Source organism: Meleagris gallopavo, chromosome 2, assembly GCF_905368555.1.
Source record: "Meleagris gallopavo chromosome 2, MGAL_WU_HG_1.1, whole genome shotgun sequence".
NCBI classification, from domain to species: Eukaryota; Metazoa; Chordata; class Aves; order Galliformes; family Phasianidae; genus Meleagris; species Meleagris gallopavo.
In genome coordinates, this window is record NC_139405.1 from 56,011,842 (window position 1) to 56,036,551 (window position 24,710).

At 40.6% G+C, this 24,710-nt stretch overlaps 2 protein-coding genes and 3 non-coding genes across 5 annotated transcripts; 1 reads left to right on the forward strand and 4 right to left on the reverse strand.

Annotated features, from left to right (window-relative positions):
* RPS12 (ribosomal protein S12) lies at positions 1-3,668 on the reverse strand. The gene is made up of 6 exons (XM_085217280.1): positions 3,588-3,668; positions 3,398-3,449; positions 2,862-2,978; positions 1,253-1,355; positions 644-745; positions 1-83 (listed from the first exon to the last, which is right to left on the reverse strand). Exons 2-6 carry the CDS (start codon positions 3,409-3,411, stop codon positions 21-23), a joined length of 399 nt encoding a protein of 132 aa, XP_085073406.1. The 5' UTR covers positions 3,412-3,449; positions 3,588-3,668; the 3' UTR covers positions 1-20.
* On the reverse strand, positions 394-528 carry LOC116216404 (small nucleolar RNA SNORA33). Its single transcript, XR_004159085.1, has one exon. It is a non-coding gene; the product is annotated as a small nucleolar RNA SNORA33 (small nucleolar RNA).
* LOC116216405 (small nucleolar RNA SNORD100) lies at positions 810-896 on the reverse strand. Its single transcript, XR_004159086.1, has one exon. It is a non-coding gene; the product is annotated as a small nucleolar RNA SNORD100 (small nucleolar RNA).
* On the reverse strand, positions 2,222-2,294 carry LOC116216394 (small nucleolar RNA SNORD101). The gene has a single exon (XR_004159075.1). It is a non-coding gene; the product is annotated as a small nucleolar RNA SNORD101 (small nucleolar RNA).
* Positions 3,669-9,267: 5,599 nt separating the features above from the next.
* SLC18B1 (solute carrier family 18 member B1) lies at positions 9,268-23,574 on the forward strand. The gene is made up of 14 exons (XM_010707379.3): positions 9,268-9,419; positions 9,830-9,969; positions 11,622-11,717; positions 13,392-13,465; positions 14,295-14,442; positions 15,009-15,165; positions 16,238-16,374; positions 18,042-18,143; positions 18,998-19,089; positions 19,809-19,904; positions 20,930-21,004; positions 22,327-22,420; positions 22,518-22,564; positions 23,034-23,574. Exons 1-14 carry the CDS (start codon positions 9,272-9,274, stop codon positions 23,104-23,106), a joined length of 1,479 nt encoding a protein of 492 aa, XP_010705681.2. The 5' UTR covers positions 9,268-9,271; the 3' UTR covers positions 23,107-23,574.
* Positions 23,575-24,710: the final 1,136 nt, after the last annotated feature.

Below are 24,710 nucleotides of genomic sequence, written 5' to 3' on the forward strand. Positions count from 1 at the left end.
TCAGGCTCAAAATTTATTTTTCATTTCTTGCACTTGAAGTACTCTTCGATGACATCTTTGGCCTGAGATTCCTTGCCATAATCCTGTAACACAGAATAACCCATTATAAACAGGTAGACCCATTCTTAAGTTTACATCCTACTTTTAAAAGAACTAGTATTCTGACATGATGCAACCTCAAGAGAAACCATATCTAACCAGTTGCTTTCCCTTAGTTTGCTAATAAATGACTGACTGTTTTAATATTGGACTACTCTATTTCATTTAAGCATATAACCTACTGGTGAAGATCCAAGCAGACTTAATTTCTGCTTAAAGAAAATCAAATATCTCAATATGCAAAACAATAACAATTGCTACAACACATGCAGAAGTCATTACTGCTTATGGTCAAGATGTAGCCATCTTTTGGGACCTCAAAGACAACACATTTTCTTCAAGGCTCGTACTGTGGCTTTACTTTACCAGTAGTTTTAAAACATGCTCTGCAAAACATTTCCAAGTTGAGCAGAGACTATTAACTGGTGTTTTTTCTCTTAACTTTATTTTCTAGTTAAAAACTTTGTCTTTAATGCTTACTGGCAAGAGGACATAAACAAATCTCATATGGCTCACTTCCAGAATTAAAGGAGTATCATCTTACTTTGACAACCACACAACTGCAGCCCACTACTTTGCGAGGTTTCCCTTCTCTGTCGATCTTGCAGAGTCCTACCCATTCACCCAGCTTTTTGTTGTCATCAACCTGCATAAAACATTACATCACATTAGAATTGCTAATTTCTAATGTAACTGTTCAATAAAAAACTGCTGTACTCTCAGAGGTATTGGGTAACATATGGCTGTTTTCCTCACAAATATCAGTAGAGGGAGCCAAAGTCTCATCATTGTACAGCTCCTATGTTTTTAATTTGAAGAAAACTCACATTAAGACCCTACACACAGTCTATAACCACTATTCAGTGAGTTCTTCTAATGAGTTCTGTTTCTTCAAATACATCACAAAAATAGACTTCAACTTTAAACTTAAAACACATCTTTAACCATTATGTCCATGGCTTTTACACTGTTCACCTAAGAATCACATTAAACTGAAAAGTCACTGCTGCTGTCAGAAATTTTGCTTTCAAAAACCATATACAGAATTACAGTACAGTGATCTCAAAGGTTCACCTTTTTATATTCTGAAACAAGTAGGTCAGCTCACAAGTATGGTAACTTCCAGACTTGTGTATGAAATTTTGACACTCACCTTTATCAGGTTGATCTGGTGTTCTGCACAAAGTGCTTCAACTAGCTTTACATACATGGGTTCATCGCAGTTTGAAGCCAGGACACAAAGATGGGCTTGGCGCCTTAAAAGAAGAAATGGCAAACGTAACCTCAAATGCTGACCAAGCCTTCTTAATAATCAAAACTATGACAAGCAAGATTCGGCACATGCATGTGTAGACAGCCACTTTATTTCTGGTCTTTTTAAACCACTTTTGAATTATAAAATACACTTTTCATATAATCTACTACTACCTCCTGCTTCTCAAACACAACACAGTTCTTATGCACTGTTAGTTTTATTATGTGATTCTATACGACTTCAGAAGCTTCTAGAAACATCATTATATTAATTCTCAGACACTAGAAAAAGGTGTAACGAATAAACACTAAGTCCCATAAACAACTAGTGTCTTTAGTAGAAAGCAACAACATTACAAGTTGCTTTTTTGCCCTCTACTTCAGATTACAGTCATTCAACATTAGGATTGTAATTACAAAAGCTTGAATTTCTATGCCAGATTTTTAAAAGCTCTTCAGAACAATCTTTTCTACTTACGTCCAAAGTAGCTGTTATGACAGGGCCCCAATTCTAATTACGATCTTTGTATACTGCAGTACACTGTTAAGAATATCAAAGGGATACCTGACAACAAAAAGAGCCGTATAGGTCTTCTATGCTTAACTTAATGTAATGTGACCACTGCAAACAAATCCTATGTTCTCTACAGCTTTCTCCATCACGAGCACCACTAGAACATTTCAAAAGTTTCCAAGCAAGAACCATTTGACACAAAAGCACCCAAGCCTTGTATAAATATTCTTCTTTTAATGCACATTACATAAATTCGTATCTTAACTCAAAAGACTTCTTGCCATCTAGTTTTCAGTCAGTTACACTTCTCCCTTTTCTTATTTGGTACCTTGTTTTAGAGCTTTTTGCATACAGGTTTGTCAGACCACAGTTCTCACTCAAAAGGAGTGAAGGGGTATCCGACAATTTGTGAAGTCATCACTCAAACACTGTAGCTTTACACGTAAATGTTATCTAAAGGCTGATACTAGAAGCTTGTATCTATGCACATATACCAGAAATAGTAGCTACATATTACATCTAGCACACGTATAACAAGTTTATACTATTTTGATACAGTACCAAGTCAGTTATTTACAGCCACATCAAAAAAGTGAAGCTAACAAAAAAAAGGCAAGCTCTTTTTATAAAAAAATGAAATCAAGTTTTCCAGTTTAAATCTGACATACATATTAGCTTTCTCAATTTTAATTCTTAACAAGCTTTGGGAGTCTCATCTTCTCTTAAAATGCAAGGTTAAAAACCAGATTGGATGTGGCTCTGGGCAGCCTGGCCTAGTGGCTGGTGATCCTGCCTGTGGGAGGGGGGTGAAACTGGATGATCTTTGAGGTCCTTTTCAAACCAGGCCATTCTGAGTCTATGAAAGTTTGTGAGCTTGAGGTTTCTAAAGCAGCATGCAACCTATGCCATTCCACCTTGATGTGCTTAATATACTTCTTCACAATACTCCTCACTCCATTTTACTATTCACAGATAAAAGAAACACAGCGCTTACTTGTCCAAGGCTTTGGCTGCTTCACGAATACCACGAGCGAGGCCATCATGGATAAGTGCGGTCTTCAGCACTTCTTGGAGGGCGGTGTTAACATCCATTACACCTCCAGCAGTAATGCTAAACAGAAAGCAGACATCATTGCTTTGCCCACGCCAGCACCTTCACAATCATAAGCAGAAACTTCCCATTCACCTACAAGCATCCAACTGCTAAAAACTACAGGAAAAAAGCAAAACCACAGCAGCAACTGAAAAAAAAAAAAAAAAAAAAAGTAGCAGTTAAGAGGAACCTGAATATATTTTTAAGCCTTATTGGTGAACCAGCCAGCCGTGGTCTCCTCATGCTCCCTCACAAACAGAACGGTTACAAACCCAGCCATGCCATCAGCGCACTTCACCCCGTCTACAGGGGGAAAGTAGTGGCGGTAGCAGCACGGCGGGGCCCGCCCGGTCCGAGAGGTCAGACCCGACCCGACGCGGCCCGCCACCTCCGTCCCCCGCCCCACCACCCTCCTCGCCAGCCCCCGCCCCGCTCACCCTTCCTCGGCCATGGCCCTCTCGGTGGGTGCCGCTCCCGCCCGGCTTCCTGCTGCAAATACAGACACAGACCGCCCCGGTGAGTGCCGGCGGCCGCCCCGGTGTCCCCGCCCAGCGCCCCCCCGCCGCGATGGCCCGCCGGCCGGAGCGATTCTGCCCGGTAGGCCCCACCGCCGCCATGGCCGCTCACCCCGCTGCCGCCGCGAGCCACAAGCGAAAGAGGGGGCGGGCCTTCCGCCTCACGCTCTTATACGGTGCGAGGACCCCGCCGCCAGCCGGAGCGGAGGCTGTCCGCCGGGATGCCTGATACGCCTCTGTCGCCCCGCGGGGTTGGCGGCCCGAAGGGGAAGAATGGGGGAAAAAAAAAAAGCCTCCAAACAAACGAACCTTACTTAAGGCTCTGCTGTCTTTAAGTGATGGTCACCGCACTAAGCAGCGACTCAGAATCCTGAATTCCTGTCGGGCGCTCCTTGCTTGCTCCCTCCTGGTCACTGAGATGGGATCCTCAATCTCACCTGTGCCAGACCTGGCAACCTGAGCGTGGCTGAAAACACACAGTAATGAAAATAGGCAATAGATACTGGTCGCCATAGTCTGTGGCTGATGTAATTGAGGGCATTTGTCACCAGTGTTGTCAGCCATCTTTTGTGCAAAGCCCTTTGATCTCCTACCTTCATGCAGCGTGATGCGGGCCAAATGCAGGCAGTGAGGAGATGCACAATGATGTGAGTGCCGGAGAGGCAATGAATGGTTTTAGAAATTGGAATGTATAATTTAGATATTAGGAAAAAATTTGTCTTCGACAGAGTGGTGAGGCATTGGCACAGGCTGCCCAGGTGGGTGGTGGAGTTACCGTCCCTGGAGGTGTTCAGGAGCTGTGTGGATGTGGCACTGAGGGACATGGTTAGTGGGCATGGTGGGGTGGGGTTGGCAGTTGGACTAGGTGATCTTTGTGGTCTTCTCCAACCAAAGTGATTCTGTGGTTTACTTTATACTGCTTAGACCCCAGAAAGCACACAGACTATAGTGCTCACCTTGTTTCTCCCTCCAGGCAGAATTTCCTATATCCATCCATATTGCTTAATCTTCCTGTTCTTGAAAAGCCCCAAAGATGCCAAATCTATAGAGAAATTTTGGTGTTTAGTGGAACAATAAACCATTCTCACTCTCAAGATCATCTGAGGATAACAAAAAGTCCTTAGCCAGCCATAAGGCACATTCATATCATTGTGTAAGTGCAACATATTTTCTCTCTGGGAGGTGGAAGTATGCACATCTGAAAGATCTGTCATAATCATGGTGAAATTATAGACTAATATTCTGAGAGCAGAATATGCAAGAATAGTTTTCCTTGAACTGTTGCAAGACAATAAACCTCTGCTATGAGTTATCTATATGTAGATAGGATATTTTCATTGGCACTGAACTCTGTGTTGAATTGTTGGTATAGCACAGTAGCTATTTGTATTTGTATATAATCATTAATGAAGTGTATAATCCAGTTTGAAAGTCCACTCCACTGCACAATGTGCTAATGTGAGCTCAGTGCTCACGTGAGTGCCCTCTGCACACTGTTAGCACTGCCCCACCTATTGTACCATCCTGCCCAGTTTCCTAAAAGGAGTATTGAGTTTACTAACCTCTGTATTTGCTCTTGATTTGGAGTTATGATGACCATTTAACACCTGCCACTTAAGTGCTGGCATAAAACCAGAAGGAATTATACATTCGAACCACAGATTACAGTTCTGTACTCCTCAGCACCATGCTAACTGCTTAAGTGCACTGTAGTTCTTTATGGAGTTCTCCAGAGGCAAAGCATCTTCTGTTCAACTGGAGACCAATTGCAGAAAGAATGCATGACAGAGCAGAAAATTCTGGAATTACAACAATGCAAAGAGTGTTTCCAGTCCACATAAGGGTGAATCTGTGAGGAAACAAGTACAGTGGAAGAGCCTGTGTGCTCTATTGGACTGAGGTGATGTCCACGCCAGCAGTAGCGTGATGTTACTGAACAGCCAGCCCATCAGAGGAACTTAGTCCTTTTGAGATTTGCTTGTATCATAAACCATATAACACACTGTCTATAAACCTGCATATGTGGAGAGGAAGAATATGCACAAGATGCTGTGACAGGATGCTCAACAATTTGGGTTCTCTCCAGCTAACTGTTCTGGACAACCCATTTGGACTCACAATCTCACTGCATATATTTAAACTTTTTTCATCCTCTCTGTTAAATTCCTTGACACCTCCTGCTGTTCTCTCTTATTATTGTGGCAGCTTTCTTCTTTTTACCACGTGTGATCTAAACAGCAACAGAACCTGGGGGGCTTTTTTAAAAGAGCAGTACTGCAATGAGAACATAACAGTTTGCTGTATCCCAGTTGTCTTTCTCATGCTCCTTTCTCTATTTCTCTCCTGATCTCTGCCTGTGGTAGACTCTACTTTCACCTTGTACTTTTCCTAGAATCCACAACTCATGTTTTCTTGAGAATACCAAACTCTTGTGAAAATTTAACTTGTCATGTTCTGAACTGTGGAGATTCAGGAACTGTGCAATGAGGAGTTCACACAGCACAGGACAGTAAGGCAGTCAGATACGTGGGTGAAAGTGTCTTGGAAGTTTGTAACAGCTGAAAGGTCCACAGTACTGCTAAACTCTGAACAGACAGTTCTGAATTTTAGTTCTGAACAATATTTGCAGAACTTATTTCCCTATGAAGTCTGTTTCCAGAAATGCAAAGCACAAGCAGTGCTATGATAAATTTCTGATGCAATGAGACAGAATTATCTAATTCTAATTCCAAAATATCATTTATCCGTCTCATAGAACATCAGGCTGGAAGCTTTCTTGCAAATAACATCAGTGCATATTTGACTCTGCTCTTCCTAAACACTTATTTCATTTCCTGGTCATACAGTTCAGAAAAAAATGTTTTGCATCATTAATACTTTTTGTAGTAGGTACGTTATTTTTACCCATTTTCTTGCCCTATATCCTGAAATCCTGCTCACCAGCCCAGGCAGGTGAGAGGAGTATTTCTAACCACCTTCAGACAATAATTTGGAATAGCCATTCATGTGTCACTACTCAGGAGAACAAAAGATATCTATACCAAGTTTCAAGCACCTGTAGAAAGTATGGTGTGATCATTCTAGGGTTTCACAAAGAGGGAACTATGGCATTTCAGCACCAATGGAAGAAAAATCTTTGATGTCATAAATATTAAAAAAAAAAAAAATCTGTGCAAGACTCTTAAAGCATGTGGTTACCATTTGATTACATTACAGCAATAGTGAACTTTCTGACTACCTGTGTGCACTATTATAAATTCTGGGGGAAAAAAATGTCATATGATACAAATAAGCAGCGGCCAAGTGATTTCTAGATTGTAAGGCAAAAGTGTTTTTAAGAGTTATACAAATATACAGGACACTAATATAGGAAACACATCCTCACATGTGCTAATCAATTCGGAATACCCTGAATGTCTACCCAGAAAGCTATTCATAAAGCATTTTTTGTAGCATGTTTCTGTTGCTTGTTTGTTTTCGCAGACTAAACAATGGATGTAAACTCTTTGTAGTGTTTATAGAGGGCTCATTACTGCAAAGCTTGAGTTCTAGCAATGACTTGGGATCTGAAATACAGATTATTTTTTTTTTAAAGTTGCTGGAGACATGACATAAGCAAGAAAGGTTTGAAGTATGCTTTTAAGAAAATGAATAGTAAGGCTTAAAAAGCTATTGTGACAGGCTGGTAGCAAGTACCTGTTCAAAGGCTAATAAATATTTATAGCTGGTTTTATAGTTTCCCTTTTTAAAAAATAGGAAGAATTAACAAACACGTTCTGTCAACCACTTCTTTCTCATGACAACATGCACTGCATTCATAAACTGTATGCACACACAGGGAGCTTGCAGCCCCATCTCATTTTCTGAGCTGTAGCTCATGCTGATCACATCACTGCTCTTCCCATACTTCATCCTTCTACTGCACACATGGACTTTGTGGAAATGTGATTCCATAGGCTTTACTGGACTACTCATTACTTGCATATAGTTATTAATGAGAGAAGAATGAGGTCTTGAAGGAAGCTGGAATTTGTTGGATGCGAGTCTGCACTGAAAAGTAGACTTGGAATAGAAACTATTGGAGTAGTATTTCACCTCCTGAACAGAGTTGACTGTTTATCTGTAGCCAAAAAAAAAAAAAAAAAAGAAAGAAAGCTTTCTTTTTCCCAACAGTTTCTCTCTACCAATTTATTACCTTTATTTGTGCCTAATGCTTTGTGTATACCAACATTTTCTTGTTATCCCTTATCATCTACAAGCATTTTTCCCTGCTAGGCCATTCAATGGGCAGCATCTATGAAAAAGATTTCTGTTTATGGCTTTTTCTGGAGGCAGATGGGAAAAGGTCAAGGTAATTCTTGGGGAATTTTTTAAATTAATAGCCATAAACATACACAACACAAAATACATTGTCAAAATATGATCCAACAAAAGAACTCTTGTTCTTTGGGACTACTATGTAACTTTAAGGCTTCCCAGTCTTGTGACAAGACAGAATTGTATTTTTTTCTTGTCACTGTCACTCTGAGTTTACATAAGTGGGAACACTTGCTCTGAAACATCCCCATCATGCATCTTGATATAACATGTGACTAGATGGAATACTGATGGCACAGCTGAAATAGTGCTTTTAGGAAGTAGTTACTGGTTTGTCTCCATAGCAATAGGTGCTCTGTCTTTCACTGGGGTTTGAAAAGGTCCCCAGCTCACTCTTCATCTCCTTCCTCATTTCCCTCCCCTCTTAGTAGGAACCTGTGCTGACTGCATATTGACCCCGTTGCCTTCTTCCCAACTCCAGCCTGGATTTTCTCCTGGCTACTTTATAGCCGTTCATTCTCTAACAACTTTGCCATTCAGCCCTTTTGTAACTGCGTACTCTTCTGCAACTTGATGAAGGTTGTGCAGATGATTGCTTAGCAGGCAAATCAGCATTCACACTTGAGCAGTCTGACCACGGTAGTAAAATTTCCAGGGACCACCACCAGGTCAGTCACACTGAGCAGAGTGGAACCGTATACCATCAGTGAATATACAGATGATATAGTTATACAATTGTATAATCAATGAATATACAGCTGATATAGCACATCCAGGAGTTTGGCTGATGTAACTATTATATTAGAGTAGGAAAAAAAGACACTCACCCTACCCTGAGCTTGCATGATAGACTCCAGCGGAACAGATCTCCAGAAGAGACCCTTCCCCCCGACAGTCAGCTCTTAAATGGGTCTAGGAGAGGTGGAGCCAGGCCCCACTCCTTCCTGCAGCACAGGTGAGTTGTTGCCTTCACTTGTGCTTGACTCATTGCTCACCTCAGGTGATTAATCAGAGGTTCAGGCCGTGATTCAGCAGCCCTATACAAACCCCTAGCGCCTGGTCCTCCTTTACTACCAAACTGTTGCTGGCCGCACTGCAGAGGAGCTCCTGGGCCCTGCAGCCCCTAGCGATCGCAGCAGCGTAATACTCACAGGCTGTTGCTGGGATAGGTGTGCGATGTGTACGGAGGCCGGCTGCTTGCTAGCAGATTGCACGGCTCCTGAGGAGGCACAGCACACCTCTTGCAGGGTTCAGTTGGAAGACACGATGACGGAGCTCACGTAAACCCCTGTGACACCGTGCTGCTCGGGACCCTTTTAGAACTTCCGACATAAATAAAGATTTATTTGAAACGGTCGGAATCGAAACCTTAACATCTCAACGCGGCCAACAGTGCTGAGCTCTCCGTGCCCACCGCTCCGACCTTAGCACAACCCACGAACCCCTCGGTCCGCAGTCAGGACGAGTCGTATCCCGAGCATGCTCAGTGGCCGGCGTCCGTCCCTGCCCCGCTGCGTTGCCAGCACGCGGCCGCTGCCAGAGGAGGCGGTGCCGGCCATTGCGAGCCCGCCGCTCTTCCCCATGAGCAGCCGCGCGGCGGACGGCGCGGGGCTCGAGCGGCCGCCAGGTGGGAGCGGGGACGGCGCCCCGCGGGACGGCTTCTGGAAGGGGCTGCCTCAGCGCGCGGGGCGGCGCTGGTGTGCGGGACGGGGTGCTGCGGTGGGTGCCGGTGTCGTGCTTCGTGCAGCTCGCCTGCGGAGCGGGTGCCTCGTGAGGCCGAGCTTGCGGGACGGAGGCTGGAAAGGCTCCGCTGCCGCCGGGCGAAGCGGTTGATACCGAGGGATGGGCACGGGCGTACCGAAACGCGGCTGGGACTGTTTGCGTCGTGTGTCGGGCAGGTGGTGCCTGTGTGCGCTCCTGCGTTACGGAGAAAACACTGCTGCGTGGTGAGGAGGATAGGTGTTATGCACAGAATTTGATTTCCAAACCTGATCTGTAAATAGTACTTTTCTCTATCAATTTTTCTTTTCGTTTAAGAGGATGGCACACCAGAAGCACCAGGTGAAGAATCGAGAAGGCTCACCAGGCAGCAGCTATTTACCATGCTTGCAGCAGCTTCCATAAACTTCAGCTCAATGATATGCTATTCCATCCTGGGCCCCTTTTTTCCTGGAGAGGTAAACTACCTGTCTGTTCTTTTGTTTGTGTTTCTCACCTTGAAGCTTTTAAAAGGATCTTGAGCACCGTAGGACCTTTATAGCTGTGTGTGAGCTGTGGTTTACTCTTTGGTTATGGTAAAGACAGCCTGGTACTGGCTAAAATAGCTCAGTGTAAGTAACAGTGACCTGGTTCCTGCCCACGGACTTATTTCATTGTCCCCATGGCTGCAGAGGAGACAGCAAGCAAATGGCAGAGCAGCATTTGCTTGCTTGGTTTCACATGTGGTTGCTTTGTGCTAAGACTCCACAGCCATTTTCTGCTCACTCACTCAAGCCTAAGAAACAGGTCTCCCAGCTGGCATCCAGCTCTTAGCGTGGGAGGTAATAATTAGATAGTGAGTTATAGGGACAAGATAGATTAAAAATAGAAATGAAGTAGTTTTTTGCAGAGTGTTGTTTAACAGTTTGGTGATAGAGCTGAAATTAAAACTCAAGCCATGTCCTGACTTGCATTTCAATACTTTAATTTCTCAATGACTATTTATTTATTTTTTCCTCTTTGTTAACGCATGCTTGACTATCATTCACTGTGTTAAAATTGCTGAATTGCAGGAAAAAATATACTCTCTACTTATGTTGAGTGACTGCAGTGCTTAAGTAAGAGATGAAAAAAATTGTCACAATGCCTTTGCAGCAGAAATCCACTTCTCTCATGACCGGGTTGTTCCCAATTGTTAAAAGGAATTGTTGAAATTTTTGCCCTTAATATGCCAGCGTAAGTGTGCTGTACCAGCTGGATAAGTAAAAAAATTTGCTTGACACTTGTTATCATAGAATATTATGAGTTGGAAGGGAGCTACAAGGATCACAGAGTTCACCAGAGTCCACATAGAACCACCAGAAATCCAAACCCTATGCTGGAGAGTGCTGTCCTAGTGCTCCTTGAAACTCTAGTAATTGGGCCCATGACCACTGCCTTGGGGAGCCTGTTCTGTGCCCACCTCCCTCTGATGAAGAACCTTTCTCTAACTCCCAGTCTGACCCCCCACCAGCTCAGCTCTGTGCTATCCCTTGGGTCCCTTTGCTGTCCCCAGAGAACAGAGCTCAGTGCTGCCCTTCTGCTCCCTGCGTGAGGAACTGTAGGCTGCCATGAAGCCTGTCTTCCAACTTGTCTGGGCTGAGCAAACCAAGGGAGCTCAGCCGTTCCTCATACACCTTGCCTCCAGACCCTTCACCACCTTTGTATCCTTCCTTGTGTGCAAAGGTGGACTATAAAGATGATGAAGGGAGAAGTGATACAGTGAAGTTAACAGACTGCCCTGTTTGCTGCCTTCTTGCTGTGAATGAGATCAAGTAACTGAAGGTACAGCACACCAGCTGGAGCAGTGGGTATAAAGTCCGTTCACCTGATCAATAGTATAGCATACGGTGCAGCATTTCTGTTCTTTGAGGATTTAATATTGCTTTTCTCTTGATTATGTGTAGCTTAAGTAGAAGTGGAAGATGTCTTTAAATTGTTGTAAAGTTACCTCATGAGCACCTGCCGCCTTTGAGAAAAGGAATTGTTTTGTAACTGCGCAGACAGAATTAAAAAGAATTTACAAAGCATGAAAGTTACTCACCTGAAGGGTTTGTCTCCATCTTTACTTAGTTGTGATCTTTTTTTGCAGGCAGAAAAAAAAGGTGCCAATAACACAGTTGTTGGCCTGATTTTTGGATGTTTTGCTTTGGTGAATTTCTTGACTTCTTTAATCTTGGGAAATTATGTAAGTATCATTGAAGCTGTGATTTACTTTTCTGATGACACAGGTTGCTACACAAGAATAATTCTGTGAGGGTGAGAAAAGAAATGTTTCTTCAGGAGCGCTCTTGAAATGATGTCTGCGGTAACTGGAACCTTGCCAGTCAGTCTGAATCTGATCTAGGTCTTGTCAGCACAGTTTAAAAATTACTCTTCTACAGTTCCTGAAAGCAGCATAGGGTTTCTGAACTGCAACTGTTTTTTTGTTTTGTTTTGTTTTCTCCTCTGGTTAACTTTTCTGTTTGCTTCAGAACAATCTATCTGTCCATCACTCCTCCTTTATTTTATATCTTCCGCTAGCCTATATTTTATTTATTTCACTTGTACATATATTCAGTTTTATTTGGCTGTGTTAGTAAGGTGGGGTTTTTTTACTTTTCTTCCCTTTAGTCTGCTTCACCCTCTTTTTCTGATAGGTTGCCTTTTTCTTAGCTTGTCCTTCTATTATGATGCCATTGCTTAATTCAGTTTCCCCTTCCACTTCATCCAACTGCAATATGTCTCCAGTTTTTCCAGCTTCAGTTTTCTTGCAGAATCAGTGTTTTTCTCTGGTTGGATCAGTTACAGATAAGTTACATCACAATTTGTTTGTTTGTATGCCAGAGCACTTTTTATTAATCCTTGGCCAGAACTTCTTAGCATCATACCCTGCCTGAGTTGGGGCTGCTGCAGTTTCACTTTCTTGTTCTTTGGCTGGGCAGTTTCTCCTCTTAGCCAATGGTGATGTTTTGTTCCTGGTGATGAGGTGGCTCATCAGTGTCACACCAGTGCCTTTGGTAAGTCTGCTCTTGGTGCTTGTCATGGCATTCAGCTATGGCAGAACCTCACCAAGTACTTCACAGCAGAGAGAGCCACCCTCACTTGAGGACAGGTGAAGTGAGCATGCCTTTGCCAATGGAGGTGGGCAGTCCAACAGTCAGAAAACTTGAGAGTTTCAACGAAACTTGGCGTAATAGAGGTTTCAGTATTAATGGCTGGAACACAAGGATGCTGTCCAGGCCTGAGCAAGACAAACAGTCTGAAATACCTACTGTCCTTAGGGTATGTTACAGTGTAACAGCTTGGAATTAGAAGCTCCAATGTACTTCGTTATTGGATTAAGTTTTCTGTCAGGGCCTGTTCTCAACCTTCACATTAGTGATGAAGTCTGAAAACTGGGTGATTTATCTGGTAATAAATAGAAGACCTGAAGTTACTATGCCTCCCATTCCAAAACTTTATATTATTAAAGGTTTTTAAAATCAGTCAGCTTCTGCTGACGCTTCCAAGCCATGTATGAAACAGGTATTGCTGACTTGGCACCACTGACTCTACTGGAGGGGGAATGTATTAATTTTAGTTGGTTTTGAGGAGACCTGCAGCAATCTGCTGCCCTGCAGAAGCTGCAACATGCAGCTGTGAAATAGTTAACTGCACCATTTCTTACCCAGCTGAAAACTAGGTTAAGTCACTTAACCATTTAGAATATTTTTAGGTTCAGTGTTATGTGAAGACACACAGGCAGGAGAGAGAAGTGTCTCCAGATCTTTTGGTTGTATATACTGTAAAATAGAGATTTTTTTCAATCAAGAATGCTTTGATTTCTTAACAGTAATTTTCTGATTGAAATAATAACTTGGAAATTATATTTAATTTACAGCTTACGAAGATTGGAGCAAAATTCATGTTTGTGGCAGGGATGTTTGTATCAGGATGTGTAACAATTCTATTTGGGTGAGTAATTTTTGGTTGCTTTGTTGCATTTGTCTTCTAGTTATTTTCATCCAAATGAAAAGACATTCACAAAAAAAAAATGGAAACTTTTGGACATCTTTTAGGTATTGCTTAAGTCATTTTTTTGCATCTTTATTTTTATTTATCACTTATAAAGCCCAATAAATACTTCTCCTTTTCAAGGTTTCAAGGCTCGTAGAGTACTTCAAAACTAAGGAGAAAGCTTCTATAAACAGAAATCTTGCAGAGTTAATGAACTGCAAGAAATCTGCCACAGTGCAGCAATAAGGGAACTACATATGCATAATATTTTAATTGTTGCTTTCTTAAAAAAACAAAAGAAGAACAACAAAAAAAACCCAACACCACCCACATTTGTGGGTGCAAATAAGAGGATTTGCCTGGCATCCAGTGAGGCTAAGCCACTCATTATAGGAAAATAAAAGTATTATTAAAAATTAAGTAAGTAATTTCTTATTAGGTAGTTGTAATTCATTGCATCAGACTCCTTGAATCATTGCTTGAAAGAGCTATGAAATACAACAGAGGATGGCATTGTTCTGTGGTTTTGTTTTTTTGGAGACTGTGACTCTTTTTTCTTCCTTTTTGCAGTGTCAGAGAAAGGGGGAAAGGATAAAGATGTCAGAAGAGATTTGATAGGGTTTGAATGACTATATTAACGTGATTAAAAAAGATGCAGCAATAGAAAGTACTCTGTGTCTTACAGTTGTGTCCTTTAACTAGTAACAATGATATTCCTGAGCCGTTTTTGGATGACTTGTTGCATCCAGAAAGGTCTGCAATTATTATTATTATTTTTTTTTCCCAGAATGTTGGACAAGGTGCCAAGTGGACCAATGTTCATTGGTTTGTGCTTTTTAGTAAGAGCAATGGATGCAATAAGTTTTGCAGCAGCAATGACAGCATCATTTTCAATCCTCGCAAAGGCATTTCCCAATAATATAGCTACTGTCCTGGTAAGTACAAAAAACCAGTGTTACAGCTGAGTACCCGCAATACAATGAATTAGCTGTAGGCAGTTCTAAAACTGGGAGGATAAAATCTGCTGTCTCACATGCAAATGTATTCAAAGTTATCACATCGTCTTTATATAAGATGCCAGATTGGCTATAATTTAATTATCTGAGTTTTTCCTACTGCAGTTTCAGTGTTTCCTGCCCCTAGTGAGTGAATCTAGTCGGCCTTTTGTGGAAAGAAAGCTTTACCTAAACAAGCTCACCTCCGTACAGGAGTGCATATTCCCACCCCACCATAGAGGCCATAGTGTAACTCTGCTTGTGGGAGAGGGGATCACTTCAGCCTGAGTTGGCCTACAGGTGCTTTCCATTGGTGAAGCATTTGCCCTGCCTCAGGACTTGGACACCTGAGTGGTAGCTGAGTGGCTAACTCTGCAGTGGGTTTGGGTACAAGTGGTTTGAATAACATTCCTTTTGCTATCCCACTTTGTAAAGGTCATTGTAATGTTTAAAATTTCTCAGTATACTGACTTTTTTTTTAATCTGCTTTCTTTTCTATTGTTTAGGGCAGCCTTGAAATTTTTACAGGGCTTGGACTGGTGCTGGGCCCCCCTTTAGGTGGCTTTTTGTATCAATCCTTTGGTTATGAGATCCCTTTTGTTACACTGGGATGTGTGGTTTTGCTCCTAGTGCCTGTGAATATGTGCTTATTACCAAAATATGGTAAGCACCTTTCTCCCTACCTTCTTTGTTTACCTTAATTTCTTGTCTGTATAACTGTCCTTTAGAACATTGTTGGTTTCTGGAATCTGATTCAACTCGGGACTGAATTAATTTGCAGTCTTCATCAAGCCCATCTTTTAACAATTGATGCATGCAGATGGCCTGGAATGAATCCAGCATGTCATGTGTATTTCTGCAGACACTTAGGACTCTGAGATATATTTTTGTTTGTGTGTCTCCTTAGCTTCAGAGCCTGTAAAGGGTCAGTGGTATCTGCTTAATATCAGTTTGTTATAGCCAGCTGAAGAAAAGAGATAGGCTTTGCTTAGGACAAAAGAGCTTGGTGTGTTTGAGGATTTGGTAGTGGGGGAAGAATTACAGTGAGAACAAAACAGGAGATTATTTGTACTGACTGACACCTAATCTGATTATTGTGAAAGAATGTTAAAATTAATAAATGCAGGGATTAACAGAAGTGCTGGAGATCACACGCAGTTAAATTTTAGATGATCCTGTTTGGGCAGAAAGATTGCTTGAAGATAAGTCTTCCCAAAAGGACAGCAATTGAAAGGTTCTGATTTTCTTACGTTCTAATTCTAAGAGGAAACAGAGTAACTATAAAATAGTTGGGTTTTTTTTCCCCTCATTTTTCTTCTTAAATTCAAAACCTTGAAGATTGACTTCTCTTATACTGGCTTTTAGAAGAAGTTTGCTGTGGTTAACCGCATGGCCACTTGAAACTACACTAATAAATGTAGCTCTGAGTTGTTGGTTGCAGATGAATGCACTTTAATTTTATGTATGCTCTAAGATGGCATTCAGCAATTAGAGCACAAACAGCATCAATAAGGGAATCCGACTTAGGAATGATATCCAACAGAGGTACCTTAAGAGAAGCTTCCTGTCCGGAATACGAATTGAACATGTAGGGGATCTGAATTAGCTTATACTAAGAGACTTCATTTGCCCTCCTTTTTTGCTTGAAATTTTCATTGTATAAGGACTACTGAAGAAGTAACTGCATTTTCAAAGTATTTTTATTTCTTCTTTCCCTTTCTTTTCTCTCAAATAGATTCGATCCCTAGCAAGGAGTCATTTTGGAAGCTCGCTCTTCTGCCGAAAGTCTTATTTCTCTGTTTTACTATATTTTCTCTAAGTGCATGCTTGGGCTTTTTGGATCCCACAATGTCTCTATTTATCTTAAAGAAGGTAAGTCCTGTTAATGTGCAAGAAAGTCCTAACTTGCAGTGAACAACTGGTAAAAATTGTACTTTAAATTATCTGAAACAATATTACACCTTACTCATTTCAGTTGGTTTAATTAGCTTGATTTCCAAATAATTCACACCATCAGTTGACATCAGGAACTTTGGGAACAAGGAAGTTCAGGGCTTTTAAAATACTTGCTTTTTCCACTGAATTGGCTTTCAGCTGCAGAAGCCATTCTCTTACAGGCAGGTTTTATAAGCAAGGGACTTTTTCCTCCTTGCTGAAAGCAAATTCTGTAAAGTTGCAACAGTCATTTTCAGCATCCTGTCTCTTGATGGGGACATGGTGTCACAGCCCTGCTTTCACTTACAACAATGCCAGAGAGAAATTGGTTACAACTAGGTAGTTGGCTAGCTGGGATCTTCAGCATTCCTTAAAAGGCAAATATTTTTCTTGCTTTTGATTTATTTTAATATTTCTATCTAATTTTATTTATTTGTTTTTCCAATAGTGTCTAAAGTAATTCATTAAGAGGGAACAGTTCCTGCATGAAATTAAGCAGTGCTTTTTGAGTTGCTTATTTATTTGTTTTTCTAGGACGTATAGCATTTTATAAGATGTAGTACCACTGCTACTGTTTCCCTGTCTAGTTCAGCATTAAGTGTACTTATCCAGGGCTAGGTGCTAACCTCTTACATCTTTAGAAATGTGAGCACGTCTTCTACCACCCAGACAGGATCTGTAATTATTCCACTGTCAAGTAGTGTGCAGTGGTGTGACTGCTGCTTTTTCCATGCTCTGTGCTAGCAGATACTTGCTGCGAAAGGGCTGCAGCATTCTTGGCAAGTGTTCTAACCACAAAATTAGTGTTATTATCATGTTCTTGCATATGGAGAGGAAATACTAAATGTTTATGTAGTTCATGCCACATGAAACACCCTGGAAGGTATACCTTCTAGCTGTTAAAGCATTCAAGAGGCTAGTATGCATTTGGTTCATTATGTATTTTGTTTCAACATATAATGCATATATGTTTATATGCATATATATGCATAGATGTTGCTGCATTATGAAAATGTAGGCCTTGGGGCGTTTGAAAGAAGCCTCTTACTCATTCAGCTAAAAATCTTTCTGTGATTCAGAAGCCATTGTTGTGTTTTACAGTACTACTTTCTTTTAAGATGCCCTGGTTAGCAATGGATGCCTATGGTTTTTATGCTTTTGTAAATGAAACTATAACTGAAGATTGGAGAGGTAAAGATTAAATCCGTTTAAATTTCAGTGTATGAAATACGTGTTTCAAACATGCCAGATATCAGTGTTAAGATCCTGTGTGCTGATGTAGAGATAGCATAGTGTTTGTGCCTTTTTGTGTGTGTGTGTGTGTGTGTGTGTGTGTGTGTGTGTGTGTGTGTGTGTGTGTGTGAAGTCTTATCTGAGTACAGTCATGTCAGGCTGTGTTACTATGTGCTTAGAATTGGATTGGGGAGGAAACTAGCTTCACTGACTTCAAATACTTGGCAAACATCTGTATGAGATCAATAAAAATACGTAAAACTCTGCATAGATTTCATTTATTTGACCTAAAATATAATTCTTGGATTGTCCTTTAATTAATGTAACTTGTATAGCTTGTGTTGTTTTGTTGTGTTTTTTCCTTCACGTAGTTCAAACTCCCAGCTGGATATGTGGGCTTAGTGTTCCTGGGTTTGGCACTCTCATACTCTCTGTCTTCTCCCCTCCTTGGACTCCTAAGTGACAGAATGCCAGTGAGTACTGTCCTGATTGCTTGTTTAGTGGAGGTGATGTGCTCTGTACATTTAGCTAAAAGTGGAGATCCTCCCATACATTGAAGTAATGTACATTGACCTGCTGTTGTGAGGGGATCTGTGTTTCAGGACCTTGCAGGTGCACTGAATAATGCCAACTTAAGGTCTCATTTGCAAGGTCTGGATTGTGCAAGAACATACGAAATTGTAAAGGACACTGATTAAGTATCTTACAGTTGAAATGTACTGAGTTTTCTTTTGGCTAAGCACAATGTTTCCAGCCCTACGGAACAGACTGTTAAAATGTGTTACAGTTATTCATGCTTTTGTTCGCATCTGATTTTTATCTACTTTTGAAAAGAGTAAGATTTATATAAAGCTGTCTTTTTGACAACCACCACTAATTGATCAAGGAAAACTGGGCTTTGAATAATTTGTATGAAGATCAATGACAGTTCTCTGTTTTTTGGGGGTTTTTTTGTTGTTTTTTTTTCCCTGACTGAAACTAATAATGTATATGAGAACTGTTTGCAGTGCTGTACTGTATTTCTTATGCTAAGGAAGAATGAGACCTAGAATATTTTTCCAACAGAGCAGTACCTTTATTTGGTATTCTGAAATCTCTGTACTAAGCACTGCTGACAGTGATTGCTCCAGTGACAAGAAAACATGAATGCAGTGTTTCTTAATGTTGTTTAGACACCGTGAATTGCTAGTTTATTTGTAATGATGGCCTGTAGACCAGCAGTACTTTTTAAAAGATGAAAATTTAGAAGAGGAGTATTAGAAAAGACAAAATAGCTGCATTACATATTCACATTTTTAAATTGCATGCTTCTTCCTTTCTTTCACAGCATCTCAGGAAATGGCTGCTGGTGTCAGGAGGCCTAGTAACAGCCCTGTGCTTTTTCTTGTTAGGACCTGCTCCTATACTGCACATTGAAAGGTAGTGAATTGCCCCTTCTTGAACCTGTCACCTGAAGCAATGTTTTAGTCTTTGCTAGCATGGCCATTATTGTGTTTGCCCACAAGTCTATGTTTAGCACCTCTGACTTTGAAACAGTATGGTTTTCTTGGCTTCTAACCCAAGACTTTTTTACATTTAAATGTAAATCAGTGAAAGTACCTGAAAACTGAGATGTAGCTAAGTTAGAAATTATAGCACTTTTAAATAGATCCTTTTTCTATGTATTTTGTTAATGTTTGCTCATGTTAATGTGTGTTGAGAAGAGTGCTGCTTTTTTATTTTCCTTGCCTTCTGGTTCCATGACACTTCTAGTTCAGCAAAACAAAGTGCTCTTTCTGTCTTATTTTTCAATCTTCTCAATTTCATCAGTGTTCACTAACTATGGATTTTACATGTGTGGTTGTATTACTAAATTAAGCTTGTCTGTCCACCGCTTCTCTTGTGTGTTCCTCTTAAAATTAGCTTCTTTTTGATGGAGAAATATTTAAACCGAGCGTGCCACATTGAAATGTTTTGATGAAGTCTTTTTTTAAAGCACAGAGATTTATTTTTCAAGTCTAAGTGTTAGGACAATTCTTTTTGACTTCAGGAAACTTAGTTTTGTGTTCAGTCAGCGTGATTTGACATAACAGCATTCAGTCAAATGGTGTCTTGATCTGAAAAGAATCTTCAGCTGTATTTAAATGCCTCTTTTGCAGTCAGTTGTGGATGTTTGTCCTAGTGCTGGTCTTCCTTGGCTTTTCCCTTGGAATGAGTGCTATCCCAGTATTTCCAGAGATACTGCAGTGTGCGTAGTAAGTAATTGTCCAGTGTATTTTCCATGTTACTAACTGTAGGAAGCTCAAGATGTAACTTATTTTCAGAGGTGAATGCAAAGTGGGTTTTTGGTGTGGCTATTTTCCTGTGTGCAGTGAGTAATAATTACATGCTTCTTCCACTACTTTTTTTGTTCTATATTTTTATGACTGAGTACCCCATTAAGACACAGTCATTACAAGTAAATTTTTGTAGATGTGTATGGCAATCACGGCCTGAACCTCTGATTGATCACCTGAGGTGAGCAATGAGTCAGCCACAGGAGGGGATGGAGCCTGGCTCCACCTCTCCTAGATCAATTTAAGAGCTGACTACCAGTGGGAAAGGATCTCTTCTGGAGATCCCTCCTCTGGAATTTTGCAGCGAGCCCGGGATGCGGGTAAGCATTCTATCTATTCTCTTTTTGTTATTATAACCTGCTTAGCCAAACTCTCTTGTTTATTTTATAATTATAACATCTTTATATTCATTGGCTATACAAGATGTATACTTCTGCACTACAGGCGCGGTTAATAGACTTATAATCCCATAGTATGGGATGACTCGTGTGTGGTTTCATATACACAGGACTTATTTCACCTTCTTAGGAAGATTAGTCTGCAATGTGCACTTGATTTTCAGTCTGTATTGGCATTTTGCCAACAACTGGCAAGTTGCACTTGCTTGAAGTACAAAGTCTGTGACGTGGCTTGACAGCAATGTCCTAGAAGTGTCTTGATTTACTTTTGTAAGTATGATCCCCTTGAAGCAAGGTCTTTCCTTCTTAAAAGCCACCTATCATTGTTTTACACTTGCTGTATGAAATATGGAGACTGAGTGATGGTGTTAGAAGTCTCCCCAAGAAGACATGAGAGATGATAAGTAGCATTGCAGCCTTCTAGAAATACAGCAAAGAAAGTACTGGATAAACAAATGTGATTCCACCAAACCCATTTCAAGAGAAGGCTGTAGATTGAGATACAGTAATGTGTTGTGCATCTCTAATTGTGCTGTCTTCCTGCAGTGAAAATGGATTTGAAGAAGGGTTGAGTCTACTGGGGCTGGTGTCTGGGCTCTTTAATGCTGTGTGGTCCCTTGGGTATGTATGCAGTCACCTTTTAATAGGCTACAGTGTTTGGTTGTTCTTCACTATTGCCATGTGAAAACATGCTGAATTCCAATTGTGGTCACTGTGTTGACATCCATTCAAGAGATTCTTGCCAAAAGTGTAGTGGATGTGTTGAAATAAGGCTTTTATCCTGCAAGGGAATGGACTTGTCTACCTTTAAAATGTATTGCCTTCATATATAAAAAAAAAAAAAAAAACTGCCCCAATGAAATGGGTGTTAGTTTGCCCTCTTTAATGGTTATTTTTGTTGCCCCTGAAACCTTTCATGTTTATTATAGACATAAGTAGACTCTGATTTTTTTTATTTTTTTCTCCTCCTGCGTTTACCTCTTTTTTTTATGTTCTGTGTGGAAAACTGTTCTCTTTTGACTACAACCATTATTCAGGGTCTGTTTTTGGAGAGCTTAGCACAGTGTTCCTGAATTTCTTACCCAGTGGTTGTCATAGAAATGAGTGAAAGATGCTACTGACTTGAATAACTCTCCAAAGTTGTTACTCAGTGAGAAATGAGTCCCTCTGTTGGCAGCCACTTTTGCAGTATTCTGTCAGTCTGTGTAGTCCTCTGTTGCTGCAGATGGGTTTCAGTTGCACCATTTTGATAAGATAAACAGGACATCTAGCACTTAAGTTATTTGGTGTAGGGTTCAGTACAGATAGATGCAGTATGAAGTTAATAAAACTCAGTTTTGTGCTGCTGCTGAGCATGCTGTTATTATGGCTGGCTTCCAGGCCATAATAAGCTAAATCTCTTCTTGTACAGAATTTCATCCCTTGCTGTAGCAAATGACAAAATCATGTAGGACTTTCGTGAAACCTTTCATTCGTTCTTAGGCTGACACAGAGGAGCCAGGATGTTACATACATCCAACTCAACCTTGTGACACAGTAATGAGAACCATAACCATCACACTGTGCCTTTCCACCTGCTTATATCCATCTATTTCCAGATTTGGATGGTTTAAATTTTGAGAGATGAGGGTTTAAATTTTTTTTATGATAGAAGGTATCTATGTAGGTGCTGTTAGAACATTGTAGTTAATGGAGCCCCCAGGCCATGCAGAAAAGAGTGCATTTAGCATTCTAATGTATATCCTGTCTACAGCTGAGGAGACAACTAAGCATATTTATTGAGGCCATGACAAACAAAGAGTTAATACTTGCTGCAGAAGTCAGCTTCTTTGTTGATGAGGAGAGAATCAATGGAGGAAGGCCACAAAGTGCAGTAAAACCTGTCCAGATAATACAATCTGTATTTACTTGGGATATCTGCACCTCTTTTTGCTTTGTTACAGGGCATTTGTAGGTCCCACTTTAGGAGGATTTCTAAATGAAAAGCTGGGTTTTGAATGGGCATCGGCCATCCAAGGAGGATGGGCAGTGTTAAGTGTAAGTGATAAATGTTTTGCTTTTTATATATGTTGCACTTAAGAGCTGTTGCATAAGGTTGTTATTATTATGATTGTAACTGACCATTTTCTCAAAGGGACTTGCAACTGGAGTATTTTATATTGCTGAGGCCGCAAGGAAAAGGTATGTGGAGTTATTCTTTGTTTTACTTAAAGCTGTATAAAGCAGATGTGTGGAAGCCATATTTCCATTTCTTCTTCACTACCAATCTGATATTAAATGACAGAATGAGCAGTAAAAATATTGCTTACATACATCTCTATTCTTTACTAAATTCTTACTGACCTAAACAGAGACCTGAACTGGGTCTTGCCTTTTCTCTACATGCAATTGGATTTTACTGTGATATTAAGGAGTAAATCCTACTGATGGCTCCTCCAGAAGGATATCTGTGAACTATGTCAGTAGGAACAAGGGGTGTGAAAGCAGTAGTACATAGTTCTGCACAATGCTAAGGAAACAAATTCAATGATCCACTTAGCTCTTTCCATATTTTGTGTGAGTTTTATGTTATAATATTGGTATTACATAGAAATATCTACAGAACGTTAAACCTGTTTCTCCCCTCCTATTCCTTTCCTTCTGCAAACAGCTCCAGTTCCAGCCTGCAAAACCCTCCTAGTGATAATGAAGAAAGAACTCATCTATTGGGTAGTGAAACATAACCAGAAATTATTTTGATTCTGTTTATTATTGTAGTTTAACTTAGTGTTTTGTTGTTCTGGACTTGGGATACATGATCTCCCTAGTGAACAACCAGTTGTGGTTAAGTTGGAGCTGCATCACTGTTTTGAAACACTAAACACTGACTGCCTTTCTTTTGGAAGTCCTCACATGGATTGGCTGCACTGATGAGTAACCCTCAAATGTCAGCCTGTTTAATTGTATTCTGTATACAGTGTACCACTGTATGTGAAGAGGTGCATTTTTAAATGTCTGGCTTCTGTACTTGAGCCTTCTGTGCATTACTCTCAGATAAAGCTACTATTTTGCTACTATGATTTCTCTCTATTTTTTTAGAAGAAAGACTATCTTGTAACTTAACTGACACTGTAAAATTTTGAAACAGAATTTTGAAGTGGCAAAGCATTTAAGCACAATTCTGTTTTCAATAAAGCAACTTTTTGTCCTGAGTTTTGTGAATTTTCTTGAACAGGGAAAGTCTTTGTGTCTACTAGCATTTATAACACACGAAAGTGCCTGAAAATGAGAAGTAAACATCTCCATGCAGAACTGATTTCCAGTCTTGGAGGAGATGGGGTACTCCAGGTGTATGTGTGTGTGTGTGTACACGTACATTCCTCTAACGTGCGGAAGCTTAGGTTAGTCTGTGAGATAACTGTTTTGTTAGTAAATGCAAGCTGCAATGTTTGTCTTAGTTGTCTGTGCAATAAGTGTGTCTATCAGAAGTCTAGGGTCAGCAGAGAGGAAAAAAAAATCTCCTTCTTCTAGATACTAAGAACAAAAGGTAAGGTGAACCGAGATATGGACACGCCTTGCAAAGTGACACTAGGTTTTTAGTCTTCAGTTGTGGCGTGAGTCTTATTTTCTCTTTGAACCCAGAACTGGGCCTTAGAAGAGGTACTCTGTGGTATCCATTTGTCCCATAGATATGGAAAATGGTTTACTCCTAACAGTTTGCAATCAGTAGTGAGTAGTCAGTGAAATTTACATGAAAAATTTTCTGCCAGAGCCCTTTTTCGGGTACTAATGAGAAAAACTGCTGTGAGAGAGCTGAATAGGGTACCAAAAAGCACAAAAGCAGTAACTTTTTGTTTGTGTGAGGTATTAGATGTTTCTGAAATCTAGAGTATACCACTCAGCCTGTTTTAAAATGGCAGTCCTGCCCTTGCTGTGGGTGAGGCAGGTGAGAAGGAACTGAGAAAACGAGGGGTAAATGCAAAGGGTGCAAGGTACAAATCCATAGAAATGAGATTTCGTTCACACTGAGGAATTACCTGCTTTCCTACCTGATTTGTGCTGCTAGGACTGGTAAGGATTACCAGAACATAAATATCACTGAAAATAATGAGCTGTCCTGCAGCCCATGAGCTTCTCCAGTTGTCCAGTAGAAACATTAGAAAATTAACAGCTCTGGCACTACATCTTCTCCCCTCTTCCTTCTTTCATGTTTGCAGTAGAGGTTAAAAAAAAAAAAAAAAAAAAAAAAAAACACAACCTAAATTGAGATCCTTTTCCTGATCTGTTCTTCAGATGAACTCACAAACCTCCTGCTGTGATTATCTAGGAGTCCAGGAGCTATGGTTGA

Bases quoted from the DNA above. Each gene is read 5' to 3' on its own strand.
- RPS12 (XM_085217280.1), bottom strand. The intron at 1,356-2,861 runs GTAAGCGCTGTG...TCTTCTTTTAAG, and splicing joins GCAGCCAAAGCCTTGGACAA to GCGCCAAGCCCATCTTTGTG. The intron at 746-1,252 runs GTGAGTGTCAAA...TGTTTTATGCAG, and splicing joins ACCAGATCAACCTGATAAAG to GTTGATGACAACAAAAAGCT.
- SLC18B1 (XM_010707379.3), top strand. From the start codon at position 9,272: ATGCTCAGTGGCCGGCGTCCGTCCCTGCCCCGCTGCGTTGCCAGCACG. The intron at 21,005-22,326 runs GTATGTATGCAG...GCTTTGTTACAG, and splicing joins AATGCTGTGTGGTCCCTTGG to GGCATTTGTAGGTCCCACTT. The intron at 22,421-22,517 runs GTAAGTGATAAA...ATTTTCTCAAAG, and splicing joins GAGGATGGGCAGTGTTAAGT to GGACTTGCAACTGGAGTATT.